General features: G+C 39.4%; 1 protein-coding gene and 1 long non-coding RNA gene across 10 annotated transcripts in view; one reads left to right on the forward strand and one right to left on the reverse strand.

The window, feature by feature from the left end:
• ttc28 (tetratricopeptide repeat domain 28) overlaps positions 1-14,451 on the forward strand; it is a 1,007,267-nt gene that overhangs the window by 843,213 nt on the left and 149,603 nt on the right. For 6 of the 7 annotated variants that reach the window (XR_011356152.1, XR_011356153.1, XR_011356154.1 and 3 more), the window contains exons 20-21: positions 1,250-1,273; positions 9,228-9,357. Coding sequence is in view for 1 of the 7 variants with exons in the window: in XM_069932874.1 (XP_069788975.1) it covers positions 1,250-1,273; positions 9,228-9,357 (154 nt within the window). In the remaining 6 variants the exon portion in view is untranslated. The remainder of the gene's footprint in view (positions 1-1,249; positions 1,274-9,227; positions 9,358-14,451) is intronic. The other variant, XR_011356157.1, reaches the window with a different exon arrangement.
• Positions 252-14,451, reverse strand: part of LOC138761166 (uncharacterized) — a 35,100-nt gene continuing 20,900 nt past the window's right edge. For 2 of the 3 annotated variants that reach the window (XR_011356161.1, XR_011356159.1), the window contains exon 4: positions 252-948. This is a non-coding gene — a long non-coding RNA (uncharacterized lncRNA). Of the gene's footprint in view, positions 1,251-14,451 lie in introns of all 3 variants that reach the window. The other variant, XR_011356160.1, reaches the window with a different exon arrangement.

Consider the following 14,451-nt stretch of genomic DNA (forward strand, 5'->3'; position numbering starts at 1 on the left):
AGATAAACCAGTTCAGAATTGCTTCAGTGAGTTGAGAACTCTTAATATTATTGCTAAGAAAATATAAATAATACAACTCCTGGGATTTTGTGGGCTATTTTGGGCATTGGAATATGAGCCTAGATTACAATCATTCTCTTGTTTCCAGATGAAAAAAATGTATTAATTTGCGAATCAAATTTTATCCCCACAACAATCTCACCAAGCTTTTGAACACAGATGATATTAAGATACTTTTTAATGAACCATATTAACCAAAATACACACAAATATTTCCCTCTTGAATATACACAGTGCCATTTTCTCCCCTTTTCCCCCCTCCCTACCCACTAAACGTTCAACATATACAATACAATAAACCCATTAAACAATGTCATCACACAATGGAGATATTAAGATACTCCACATGACTCACATGCCACTGAATAATATAGGCAAAACAAGAGTTAAACATACTCTCCAAAGTAATGCAGAATTAAATATGGCAAATATATGAATGTGAATTCTAAATTTAGATGTTATGCTCTTACAGTAATATTCCTCAAAGTATTTATATCAAATACCCTTACAATAGTTGAATGGATTAATATCCTCATTGAATTAGTGGACAAAAAGATTTTAAAGCAAATGTAATAAGCCAACAACTAACAGCATAATTTCCAGATGCTCTTTTAATGAGCTATCTGGTGCAAACCTGGAACTGGATGTAATTGGTGATGATTGAAACCTCCTGCATCCTTTCTTCAGTACAGGTTTAGATTTTTATAACTTTCTCCTGCGAACCGAGCATGCCAAGTGGTAATGTCCCTGAGCCCTGAAATACATGCCAGTAGTGCTCCCAGGGAGAGGGAAGGGAGTTCATCCCCTTAGTTGTCTCATGTCACCTTCATACATCGTGAAGCAAACTGTTTGAAGATAATGGAACTGGTCTGCAAACTGGTTTCATAGCTAAAGGGAAAAGAACATTTGAAAATCACTTCCCAAAAAATAATAAAAAGCTTCCTAAAAATCTGAACCATCTGCTTTGCATAATATTTCTTCAATTACTCTCAATTAAACTAATTAAACATACATGTTTAATGCAAGTTAACAGGGTTGTGCCAAACTCATCCTGCTTGGTGTTTCTCTGTTTGTATATTTATTTAAGCTTTACTGTTTGACCACTTGCTGTTTCAATTTGCTGCACTTGAATATCACCTATGCATGAATCTAAAGCTTGTTTTTCTTTCTCCTGATTTCCATGTTGAAGGCTGTAAAAAATATGGTTGGAATGGTAAGTGCATCAAACTGGATTAATGTAGTTAAAGAATTGGAATTTGCAATTAAAAATATTAACTCTGATCCATAGAGAATTTTCACTGATTGTCTTTATTTTTGCATTGCTCCCATTGAAATTCCATTGTTTATCTTCTCAAGGGCATCGTAGAAACATCCACTTAGCAACAATTTTTTTGTTTATTTCACTCTCTCCTTCATCTATTTGTAGTTCGTTTCATTGTATCAAATTAAAATATTTCTGACCCAGGTTCTATGCCCATTAACAGAAATGGCTAAGAGTAGTTCTGTGACCCAATGACTCCAACTAGTTCTTGATGGTTCTAGAAGAGCCCCCTTCAGATTGTTCCTCTTTGGAAAATCAGTGCCCAATTTCTGGTACTTACTTTGCTCTGCCTTTTCCTGACGGGCTCGTCTTGTGGTAGTCAGTTACCACTTTTCAGATCTTTATCTTAAGGTCGTCATATCTCAACGAATCTGACTTTAAGTCCCTAGCTTCCAGCATCATGTTCTATAATTTCTTTTCAGTGAAATACATTTTGACATTGGGAAATTCAGGACACAACTTAATATTTTATATGTAACATCATCATCTGATCCAAATCAGAATCAGAAACATTAACCCATTTTGTCTTTTTGCACATTCCATGAGTTTAGTATTAAATGCAATTTTTAAAAATTTTTAACTCCCGACATTTATGTCATCATGCCTGCATTCTGCAAGTCAGTCAGTGAAATTAATGGAAATAGGGCAGCAAATCATGAACTAACAAGCATGTTGCAACAAATGAATAAATGAATCTTGGATTCTAGTTTCCCACAATTTGCTTCTACAATTTAATATGTGGATATGCCTTCAAAGAATCTGTGAATAAAGAATATGTTGGTTTTTCAATCAACACATGATGTGCTGTATATCCGTAAAGTGAAGCAACCATAATGCATGCATATGTTAACCAAGTGCTTCCCGTGCTGTGACCTTTTGTTTGTTTCTCTATGTTCTGTGCAGCACTTATCATATGTCAGCTAATGAATCTGCCAGCTGGCTGTTCACTCCGTCGTTCTTCATTTACGGGATACGGGTATTGGTGGTTGGGCCAGCATTTATTACACCTCCCTAATTGGCATTTTGGAAATTGAGTCAGGTCCAACTAGAGTGCTGTGTAACTAGTGAGGCAACCACACAGAGACGCTAGGAGCATTGCACTAGACTTCGAATGTCTTTCAAAAGGCTATTTTTATATTCCTTGTATTTAATTTTTGCAGACTATTTCCTACTGCTTGACTATTCCTAACAGCTATTACTTTTAGTACCTCTTAATTAACCAAACTGTTCTCAGCATTAATTCTGAAATGTGACCTTGCATAGTAGCTAATTCCAGACAAGACAGATTGAATTTTGATATCACTTCAAATCCTATTATCACCCACATACTAAATGAGTAAAGATTTTTTTCACCCACTTTTTTCTCTCTCGTAACCACATATATAGCTCTCATTATCAGTCAAGCTTTTATGAGTGTCTTTATTTCTCCCATTTCTTTTATGTTCTATTTTCCCTTCTCTCTACTCTTTTTTTGTTTGCTTTTATTGTTTTTCCACTCTTATTCACCAACTTCAACAATACCCCACGTTGTATTTACATTTCTTTGTTCTCATCTTTAATTAAGTTTCTTTTATTCTTTTTCTCACATGATTGTTAAAGTTTTATATATTTACTCTGAGCAGATGCCAGCATTTGTGTCTGTGTGGCTATCGGCTGACTGAGAGAACTGTATTTTATAAAATTCTCCTCTGCTGCAATGTCTATGATAACAATTCTTTAATGTTTATATTATGCCCCATGCATCCCTTGGTTGTTGGCTTCTATCCTCCAGCAAGAATCACTGGATAAAAATTAGAAGTAAAATCCCTGATTGATTCCACGCCCCCCCCCCCCCCCCCTCCTTACCAACCCTAGGTACAAAAATGAACTCCTTTTTATTAACAAACTTGATAAAAATGTGTAAATCTACCTTCAGATATTATGGAGTAGTTTTTCTCAGTGATTTTATTTTCAAACCATGGTTTGGCACATAGAAGTTGTTGGGCGTGACAAGCAGGTTTTTCGAATGTCTCCAGCTTAAGTGCAGTGCAAAATTCACTGAAGACAGACATAAGGAAGGTTCAAATGTGTTTCAGCACTCTACTCAGTCAGAACCACCATATTCCTCCATGCAGGTGTCTTTCTTGCATCACAATTGTTGCCCCCTGTCCCTTGCTGGCTGTGTTCTCAAATTCACCCAAATACTGCCCTTTATCTTTTTTTACACTCCATCAATTAATTGTCTACGCCAATCCACCTCCAATCATTTATCCGACTTCTTTCCAGTCGACTCCTACTTTGCATTACATTTACGTTGTTACAAGATCAAACCAACAACCACAAAGAAGGCACATCACATAGGGGTAAAGATGAACAATTACTTTATTAACAAAAATTCACCTTCAAATTTTAATTCAAAAAACCCCCTTTTATAACAATCCTCACTGGTTATTATGCAAATCTCTATAACAGTGTAAAACTAATAAATTCCCCAGCCTAAATATAACACATGTAATTAAAGTCTAAGTTATATTTCTAACCAGCCTACAGAAAAACTTAGTCACAAACAAAACAAACACAAAACACACATGACTCACAAAACTTCGATCTCAACCGAAGCAAAGATCATAAACAAAATTCAGTTTGTTTGGTAAACTGAAGCCAAAAGATCTTTGAGAGAGAGAGAGAGAGAGAGGACAAAATTCGAAGTTGTCTTGTGTTGCTTGCAGAGAGAGGAACCACTGGCTTGGTCCGGATCCTTCTGGCTGCCTTCGGATTGTTCATCCTTTTTGAAATCCCAACATTCTAAACGGTCCTCTAGACCATGACTCATGCTCTGGGCCTTCTTCCACTCCACAGCACCCCCAGTGGTGATTTACTGTTCAAGTCCAGAAATTTTTAGATCATTTTCTGCACAAGCTCAGTCCGTCTCCCACTCTCTCAGCAGTCCACCTTCACCTTGGCTCTCACGGGCACCAGGTCAATGGCAATGAGCCTGGCAGAGTGGTGCAAAAGAAAAGGAAAAGGAGAAATGCAGTATTTATTGGGGACTCCATTGTCAGGGGTACAGACAGGAGGTTCTGTGAGCCAGATAAGTATACCCGCTTGGTGTGCTGCCTCCCTGGTGCAAGGATACGAGATATCACAAATCAGGTCCAAAATATTCTGAGAGGAGAGGGAGAGCAGCCTGATGTCTTGGTACATGTGGGTACAAATGACATTGACAAGAAAAGGGAGGAGGTAATGAAAAGGGATTACAGTGAGCTGGGACGAAAGCTGAAAGACAGGAACGCTAGGGTGGTGATCTCGGGATTACTACCTGTTCCAAATGCAAGTGATGAAAAGAATGTTAGGATAAGGAAAATGAACGAGTGGCTGAGGTGCTGGTGTACAAGGCAAGGATTTGGCTTCTTGGATCATTGGGATCTCTTTTGGGGAAGGCATGATCTTTACAAGAGGGACGGATTGCACCTAAATCCAAAAGGTGTCAACATTTTGGAAAGTATGTTTGGTACAGCAGTGGGGCAAGGTTTAAACTACTTTGGCAGGGGTTTGGGAACCAGAGTGATAGGAAAAAGGGTAGGGAAGATAAAGTAATGGCCAGGAAAAGTAAAATAGGAAAAGTAATGTTGGGAGGAGAAAGTCAAAAATCAGATGGTGCAGTGAGTTTTCGGGTCAATGATAGTGTTAAGAAAATTACAAAGAAAAATAGTGGGCAGAAAAATCAAAAGAAAAGGTTACAGAAGTTACTAGATATTAAAAGGACAAAGAGCATAAGGGCACTTTATCTGAATGCCCGCAGTATTAGAAATAAGGTTAGTGAACTTGAGGCGCAAATCGGTACCCATGCCTATGATTTGGTAGCCATCACGAAAATATGGCTACAAGGTGACCCTAAATGAGAATTAAACTTTCAAGGGTATCAGGTGGCGCAAAGAGATAGACAGGATGGTAAGGGAGGTGGAGTTGCATTCTTAATCAAAGATGAGCTCCAGGCAGTAGTGAGGAATGATATAAGATCTAAAGAGCATAATGTTGAGTCCATTTGGGTAGAGATAAAAAATAACAAAGGGAAAAAATTATTGGTGGGTGTTATCTATCGCCCACCAAATAACAATAGTTTAGTGGCACAGGAAATAAATAGAGAGATAAGTGAGGCATGTAATAATGATATGGCAGTCGTGATGGGGGACTTTAACTTCCACATAGATTGGGAAAATCAAGTTGGTCGTGGAAGTCTGGAAGAGGACTTCATAGAATGCATCCGCGATAGCTTTCTTGAGCAGCACAACCCACAAGAGAAAATGCTCTCCTGGATCCAGTGTTGTGCAATGAGATAGGTAGAGTAAATGATGTAATAGTCAGAGGCCATCTGGGAAATAGCGATCATAGTATGATTGAATTTCTCATTCAGATGGAAGAGGAAATAGTTAGATCTAAAACTAATATATTATGCTTAAACAGGGGTGACTACCATAGGATGAGGGAGGAATTGGGCAGAGTGGACTGGGAGCACAAGCTAATTGATGAAACAGTTGAGGAACAGTAGAAGATTTTCAAAGAAATATTTTATAATGCTCAACAAAAATATATTCCGGTCAGGAAAAAGGGCAGCAAGGGAGGGAAAAATCAACCGTGGTTAACAAAGGAAATAAAGGAGAATATAAAATTGAAGGCGCAGGTGTACAAAGCTGCAAAGAACAGTGGGAAACTGGAAGATTGGGAAAACTTTAAGAGACAACAAGGGGTTACAAAGTGGGTAATAAGAAATGGGAAAAAGGATTATGAAAGTAAATTGGCACAAAATATAAAATCAGAAAGCAAAAAAATTTATAAATATATAAAATGGAAGAGGGTGGCCAGAGTTAACATTAGGACCCTTGGAGGATGAGAAAGGAAAACTGGTAGCAAAAAATGAGGAAATAGCCGAGGCATTAAATAAATATTTTGTGTCAGTCTTTACGGTGGAAGACACGTCCAGCATGCCCAAGTGCGGAGTTAAGGATGCGAATGTTGGGGAGGGCCTTGATAAAATAGTTGTTGCAAAGGAAGTAGTGATGGAGAAACTAATGGGACTAAAGCCAGACAAATCACCTGGTCCTGATGATATGCATCCAAGGGTTCTGAAGGAAATGGCAGAAGTTATAGTTGATGCATTGGTGGTCATCTACCAAAATTCCTTGGATTCTGGGCAGGGCCCGGCAGACTGGAAGACAGCATATGTCACGCCACTTTTTAAGAAGGGATGTAGGCAGAAGATTGGAAATTATCAGCCAATTAGCTTGACGTCTGTAGTTGGAAAAATGCTTGAAGCCGTCATTAAAGATGAAATAGTGAAACTTTTGGAACGTAAGGGTTCAATCAGGCAGACGCAGCATGGTTTTAGAAAGGGAAGATCTTGTTTGACAAACTTGATAGGATTCTTTGAGGATATAATGGGTGCGGTGGATAGAGTGGAACAGGTTGATGTTGTATATTTGGATTTCCAGAAAGCGTTTGATAAGGTGCCGCACAAGAGACTTATCAGTAAGTTACAGGAAAGTGGAGTCCGGGGAAGTATATTGGCCTGGATTGAAAATTGTTTGTCTGACAGGAGGCAGAGAGTCGGGATAAATGGGAGTTTTTCAGGTTGGCAGAGAGTGGTAAGTGGGTGCCGCAGGGGTCAGTGTTAGGCCCACAACTGTTCATCATTTACATTGATGACTTGGAGGAGGGGACAAAATGTGGTGTAGCCAAGTTTGCGGATGACACCAAATTGAGTGGAAGAGCAAATTGTAATGAGGATGTGGAGAGTCTGCAGAGGGATATAGTTAAGCTGGATGAGTGGGCAAAGGTCTGGCAGATGGAGTACAATGTTAGTAAGTGTGAGGTTATCCACTTTGGCAAGAAAAATAAAAGAGCTGAATATTCTTTAAAGGGTGAAAAACTACAGCATGCTGTTGTGCAGAGGGACTTGGGAGTGCTTGTGCATGAATCGCAAAAAGTTAGGTTGCAGGTTATTAAGAAGGCAAATGGAATGTTGGCCTTCATCACTAGAGGAATTGAATTCAGGAGTAGGGAGGTAATGTTGCAACTGTATAATGTACTGGTGAGACTGCACCTGGAGTACTGTGTCCAGTTTTGGTCTCCATATTTGAGGAAGGATATACTGGCTTTGGAGATGGTCCAGAGGAGGTTTACTAGGTTGATCCCTGGGATGAAGGGGTTGATTTATGATGAAAGATTTAATCATCTAGGATTGTATTCGCTCGAGTTCAGAAGAATGAGAGGAGATCTTATAGAAACATATAGGATTATGAAGGGTATGGATAGGATAGATGTAGAAAGGTTTTTTGAGCTGGCCGGGGAAACTAAAACGAGAGGACACAGTCTCAAGATTCGGGGGAACAGATTTAGGACAGAGATGAGAAAAAATAGTTTTTCCCAGAGAGTAGTTAATGTTTGGAATTCTCTATCCAGGGAAGTGGTTGAGGCTGCCTCATTAAACATATTTAAAATTTGGTGAGATAAATTTTTACATGATAGAGGAATTAGGGGATATGGGGAGAAGGCAGGTAGGTGGAGTTAGGTCATAAATTAGATCAGCCATGATCATATTGAATGGCGGAGCAGGCTCGATGGGCCATTTTTGGCCTACTCCTGCTCCTACTTCCTATGTTCCTATGTAAAGGCAAACTGTCACTTTTTAACATAAAATCACACAACACATAGACCAATACACAACACAGAACTCTGTAACCACATTGAAGGCAAGAATAGCTGCAGATCACAGTTTGAACATCTCTGGTCTAACCTTTGGGAAGCTCCTTGAGAATTTTGAAATTACTCTATGTTCCTTATCCTTTAGTTCTGATTGACAAAGAATTAATCAGCTGCACAACTTAAGAGTTTGTGTCTAGCAACCTTTCCAGATCATTAAAGTGGCAAAGTCTTTGTCTTTTGAAGAACCCTTCATCTACGAATTGGACCGTGTGATTCTGCATGATAAATGAAGGGCAAGTACATACAGCATTGTGAAGAGTACAGCTTTCTCTCTGATCTTGGAAACATTTAAACGTTGCCATTAGATAGAAGTTAGCATTAACTTTACTCTGTGTGATGTGGTCAGAAAAGTAACAAACAATTAGTTCTGTAAAAATTAACAGCGAAAACATCCATGATCCATTGAGCAGTAGTTTAAATGTCCATAGTAATTTCAGGTTTATTTTGGAAATGACGGTTTGCTTATGAGGGTAAATTAGATAGCATGAAACTATACCCACTGAAATCAAGGGGAGGATCTCGGAAATATATAGATTTATGAAAGGCATTGATATGAGAGAAACAGTCAGGTTATTTCAACAGGTAGATGATAATAGACCTAGGAGACATAGGCTCAATAGTTGGGTGGGTAAATCTAAAACAGAGATGAGGGGGAGCTACTTCTCCCAGAAAATAGTGAATTTGTACAAAGGAAGCAATGGACGCTGCCTCGTTAAATGTATTTAAGATACAGATAGTGAGTTTTTGAAGAGTAGAGGAATTAAGAGTTACGGGGAACAGGTGGGAAGGTTGTTATGAGTCCTTGGCCACATCAGCCATGATCTTGCATCATGGCAGAGCAGTTTTAATGGATGAAATGGCCAATTCCTGCTCCGATTTCTTATGTTCATCTTAATCATATCAGGTTTCTGTATTATATTGGGGACCAGCCATGTTTATGAAATTACTGCATGTCTGTGCATTCAGTTTTCTTATTTTGGAAATAGTATGTTAAATACTTTGCTGATTCATCCACTAAATAATACCGTTTAGTGCATCACCCACATAGGTCTTATTTGTCATTTGTATTTTCCTTTAGAATAATGTTCCTTTTTCTTTTGCACAGCTCCATCAAGTCCTTGTTCAGCTTCAGACTGGGGAGAAAGAACAAGACTTTTCTTCAGCCCCAATTCAACTGTCCATAAGTGTGCAGCTCTGGCGACTGCCTGGATGTCATGAATTTCTGGCTGCACTAGGTATGATGCTAATTTGATATTTAGCAACCGAGTGGAAAATTTTCCATGTTCTCTCAGATTCCAATGATTATCAGATTCTTCTTCTGATTTCCATGCATGATGAAACCTCCATTGCTTCCTGGAACTATTTTCTTTCCCGTAGTCTACCTCGAATTCAATGTTTTCCAAGTTTGTTTATTATCATCTGCGCGCACATATACAGCCAGGCAAAGCTCTGTTTCTTCGGATCACAATTGACACACATACACGCATCATTTCTTTCTTTGGCTTGGCTTCGCGGACGAAGATTTATGGAGGGGGTAAAAAGTCCACGTCAGCTGCAGGCTCGTTTGTGGCTGACAAGTCCGATGCGGGACAGGCAGACACGATTGCAGCGGTTGCAAGGGAAAATTGGTTGGTTGGGGTTGGGTGTTGGGTTTTTCCTCCTTTGCCTTTTGTCAGTGAGGTGGGCTCTGCGGTCTTCTTCAAAGGAGGTTGCTGCCCGCCAAACTGTGAGGCGCCAAGATGCACGGTTTGAGGCGTTATCAGCCCACTGGCGGTGGTCAATGTGGCAGGCACCAAGAGATTTCTTTAGGCAGTCCTTGTACCTTTTCTTTGGTGCACCTCTGTCACGGTGGCCAGTGGAGAGCTCGCCATATAACACGATCTTGGGAAGGCGATGGTCCTCCATTCTGGAGACGTGACCCATCCAGCGCAGCTGGATCTTCAGCAGCGTGGACTCGATGCTGTCGACCTCTGCCATCTCGAGTACTTCGACGTTAGGGGTGTAAGCGCTCCAATGGATGTTGAGGATGGAGCGGAGACAACGCTGGTGGAAGCGTTCTAGGAGCCATAGGTGGTGCCGGTAGAGGACCCATGATTCGGAGCCGAACAGGAGTGTGGGTATGACAACGGCTCTGTATACGCTTATCTTTGTGAGGTTTTTCAGTTGGTTGTTTTTCCAGACTCTTTTGTGTAGTCTTCCAAAGGCGCTATTTGCCTTGGCGAGTCTGTTGTCTATCTCATTGTCGATCCTTGCATCTGATGAAATGGTGCAGCCGAGATAGGTAAACTGGTTGACCGTTTTGAGTTTTGTGTGCCCGATGGAGATGTGGGGGGGCTGGTAGTCATGGTGGGGAGCCGGCTGATGGAGGACCTCAGTTTTCTTCAGGCTGACTTCCAGGCCAAACATTTTGGCAGTTTCCGCAAAGCAGGACGTCAAGCGCTGAAGAGCTGGCTCTGAATGGGCAACTAAAGCGGCATCATCTGCAAAGAGTAGTTAACGGACAAGTTTCTCTTGTGTCTTGGTGTGAGCTTGCAGGCGCCTCAGATTGAAGAGACTGCCATCCGTGCGGTACCGGATGTAAACAGCGTCTTCATTGTTGGGGTCTTTCATGGTTTGGTTCAGCATCATGCTAAACAAAGGACTCTACATCACCTTTGTTGACCTCACCAAAGCCTTCGACACCGTGAGCAGGAAAGGGCTTTGGCAAATACTAGAGCGCATCGGATGTCCCCCAAAGTTCCTCAACATGATTATCCAACTGCACGAAAACCAACAATGTCGGGTCAGATACAGCAATGAGCTCTCTGAACCCTTCTCCATTAACAATGGCGTGAAGCAAGGCTGTGTTCTCGCACCAACCCTCTTTTCAAACACGCATCATACATTTGTCATATAGCACATAATAATCACATACTTATATAAAACTGTAATCTTGAACCTCATCCTTTAATGGCTTGTTTGGAATGTTAGATGATATTAATGAGCTATTTTCTTCATCTGATTGTCAAATCATACTATTTACAACTCATATGGCATGAACAGCTATCTACATAGATGGAAAGATCCTGTTCTACCCACTAGTACTCAGTGGTTATGTCATGTCTTGTCTTAATTTAGAAAAGATAAGGTGTTCCACGTTGTGTGCTAACACTAATTTTCATAAAATTTGAAGTCTTTTAAGGACTATCTTCGTGCTAATTAAATCTCCTTGTCTTGATCATTGAATGTATTTATTTATCCTTCAGTTAGAAATGTTTTATAAATTCAGCAGAATTGTACTACCTTTAATTTTATGTCTAAACATCCCAGGTTTTTTTTGGTAAGGGTGGGGTGGGTTAGAATTCTTTTCGTTGGTTTTTTTTTAAACTTTTTTGTCATCCCGACAACATTGTATGGGGAAAGCGTATATTGTTATCTTATTTTTTGAAAAATATTTATATTCTTCATATTTGGTTACCTTTTGTTCTCTATATAATGCATACTTGTTCTATAAAACACAATAAAAAAGATAGAAAGAGAAAAAAATTAATATAAAAGAAATGTGTATAGTAAAACCCCTGGAAACTCCTGGTATCCAGCACCGAATAGGGATTGGTAGATGCTGGATAAGTGTATTTTTCCCATAGTTTGATATTTACACGTAAATGGCCTCTAACTAACACCTGCATTAAGAATAAACAGTTTAAAAGACTAAAATACTATACTTACAATGAACAAACTTCACTTGCATTAATATATAAAACTTTAACCATTTTACTTTATTCTCAGTCATATTCTTTGAAAACATTTTACAAAAGAACAATAACATTACAGATAAAGCTTCTGATCAGGGCAACTCTTACTAAGCAGTGATAAGGAGACACTTTAAGAGAGTTAACCAAGAGTGAGTGACATCAACCAGCTCTTCATCCTGGGTGGCACCATTACTGTTTCACACAACTTTATTCAAACACTACGATCAAAGTACGACCAAGACACCCCGCTGGCTAAATATTTTCTCACACCTTCACCAAATGCTTGTGTTTTAAACTTACTTATTTTAATCTATTATTTTATCATTATTTATTTTAATTTTTAAAATTTATTTTCCTCATTTTTTTTTGCTGGTTGCTTGACACTTCAGGTTGCTTGAATTCTGGATATCAGTGGTTTAACTGTCTGAATATTCTGGAATATTTAATTTACTCAATTTCATCAATAAGAGACCCAAGGTTACAGAATACTGTTCATCAATCTCACAGCCAGCAGGACTTTTGAGGCTAATGCTGAAGTAATGAGCCTGGAATTTGCAGTTGCATTGATGATAAAGCTGTCAATTCTCAGTCATCACCAGGCAAATTTGTAATAAGTTCAGGCAATTAAATTTGTAAATTCCGAAACTACAGTCAGCGTTGCCCTTATCATACATAGGTGCCATTTCTGTAACCTTGAAGAAACAACATAATCTGTAATCCAACCCTATCTTTAATTTGTTATGGATTATTTTAATTGAAGAAACCCTGAAAGACTTGGGTCTTGTTGAATCATTTGCAAATGAGCTTTAAATTGTGACCACTCCATTACTGAAAAACTAAAATTATCTGTGACATGTCATTCTCACCATTTCATGCTGAAAATCTCATGGATTTTTAGAATAAATACTTCTTTGTTGTTTAGATTTACACTGCACCATTTCTACCAAAAGCATTCATGTTACAATCTTTACACCTTTTTAGTTTTAAATTTAGACATACAGCACTGTATCATGACCACTCAATTTACACCCCATTAACCTAGACCCCAGTACATTTTTGAAGGGTGGGAAGAAACTGGAGCCCCTGGAGAAAACCCAGGCAGACATGGAGAGAACATACAAACGCCTTACAGACAGAGCGGGATTTGAACCCATGTCCAGTCCCGATCGCTGGCGCTGTACTAGAAATGTGTTACTTGCTGAGTCTTAGTGGGAAACTTTTGTTGAGGTTTGCTGAGGTCATTCTGCCTTGGATTTTGCAAGTTGGTTTACTAAGCACAAACTAACTGAATTTGAGTTATTGAGCTATACTGCACAGAAACAAAACACTTCGCCCCAATTATTCCATGCCAACCAGGTTGTCAATCTGTGCTAGTCCCATTTTGCTGTGTTTGGCCCAGATACCAACAATCCTTTCCTGTCCAAATAACTACCTATCTGCCTTTTTAAACTTATGCTGCCTAGTTTAGGTCTTTTCCACTCTGAGAAAAAGACTGACCTTATCTATGCCCCTCATGATTTTGCAAGGTCACCTCTCAGCTCTCTGTGCACCAGGGAAAAGAAGTCCCAGATTATCCAGCCTCTCCTTCTTACTCAAGCCCCTCAGTCCCCATAACGTGCTCATGAATCTTTTTTTGCACCCTGTCCAGTTTGATGACATTCTTCCTCCAGTTGGGCAACCAGGTTTTCACACCACCATGCGAATGTGGCCTCACCAATGTCTTATACGGCTGTCAGCATAACATCTGAACTCCTGTACTCAATGCCCTGGGCCAAATGCCTCCTTCACCTACTTGAGATGCTAATTTCAGGTAACTATGTACCTGCATCCCTTTACAACATTCTCCATAGCCCTACCATTTACTACCCTGGATTGACAAACCAAAATGAAGGAACTCGCACTTAAAACCGGAGAACCGAAGAACACCAGCACAGAAAACAGGCCATTTAGCTCATCTAGTCCCATCACCCAGACTATAGCACTCCATACCCCTCCCATTCACATACCTATCTAATTTTTCATGCACGTGGAAATAAAGCCTGCATCGACCACCTCTGCTGGCAACTCGTTCCACACCCTTACCACCATTTGAGTGAAAACATTCCCTCTTATGTTCCCCATCAACATTTCTCATTTAGTTTTTTTTGTGAAGTTTCACTTTTCTGAGTTAAAACTCATCTACCAATGCTTGGCCGAATTTCCCAGCTGAACTAGATTCTGTTGTCATTCCAGAAAGCCTTCCTCACTGTCCATCAATTTTGGTGTCATCATTTATTTTAAAATTTTCTTTAAATAGACTTCAAAGTGACACTCGCTGCCTCTTTACTTCAGAGGAAGATGTAGAAAGTTGAAAAATCTTTCAATTTTAAAATTGCCCTTTAAGTGTGTGAGTGACTAGGAATCAGGCCTGGCTGATTACTTTTCCGCTTGTAATCACTAGAGCTATTATGTTAAAATGACTGGAAAAAAAAATCTTCAGTGCAGTTTACCGTTCTGGAAGCGATGCATTTATTCTGTTTAATTTGCTATGCTTCCAAATGCATTGTATCAAAATATCAGTCTGCAAAAAATCAGAATTCTCAAGAAAGTAATTTG

The sequence above is a fragment of the Narcine bancroftii genome, chromosome 4, assembly GCF_036971445.1.
Source record: "Narcine bancroftii isolate sNarBan1 chromosome 4, sNarBan1.hap1, whole genome shotgun sequence".
NCBI lineage: Eukaryota > Metazoa > Chordata > Chondrichthyes > Torpediniformes > Narcinidae > Narcine > Narcine bancroftii.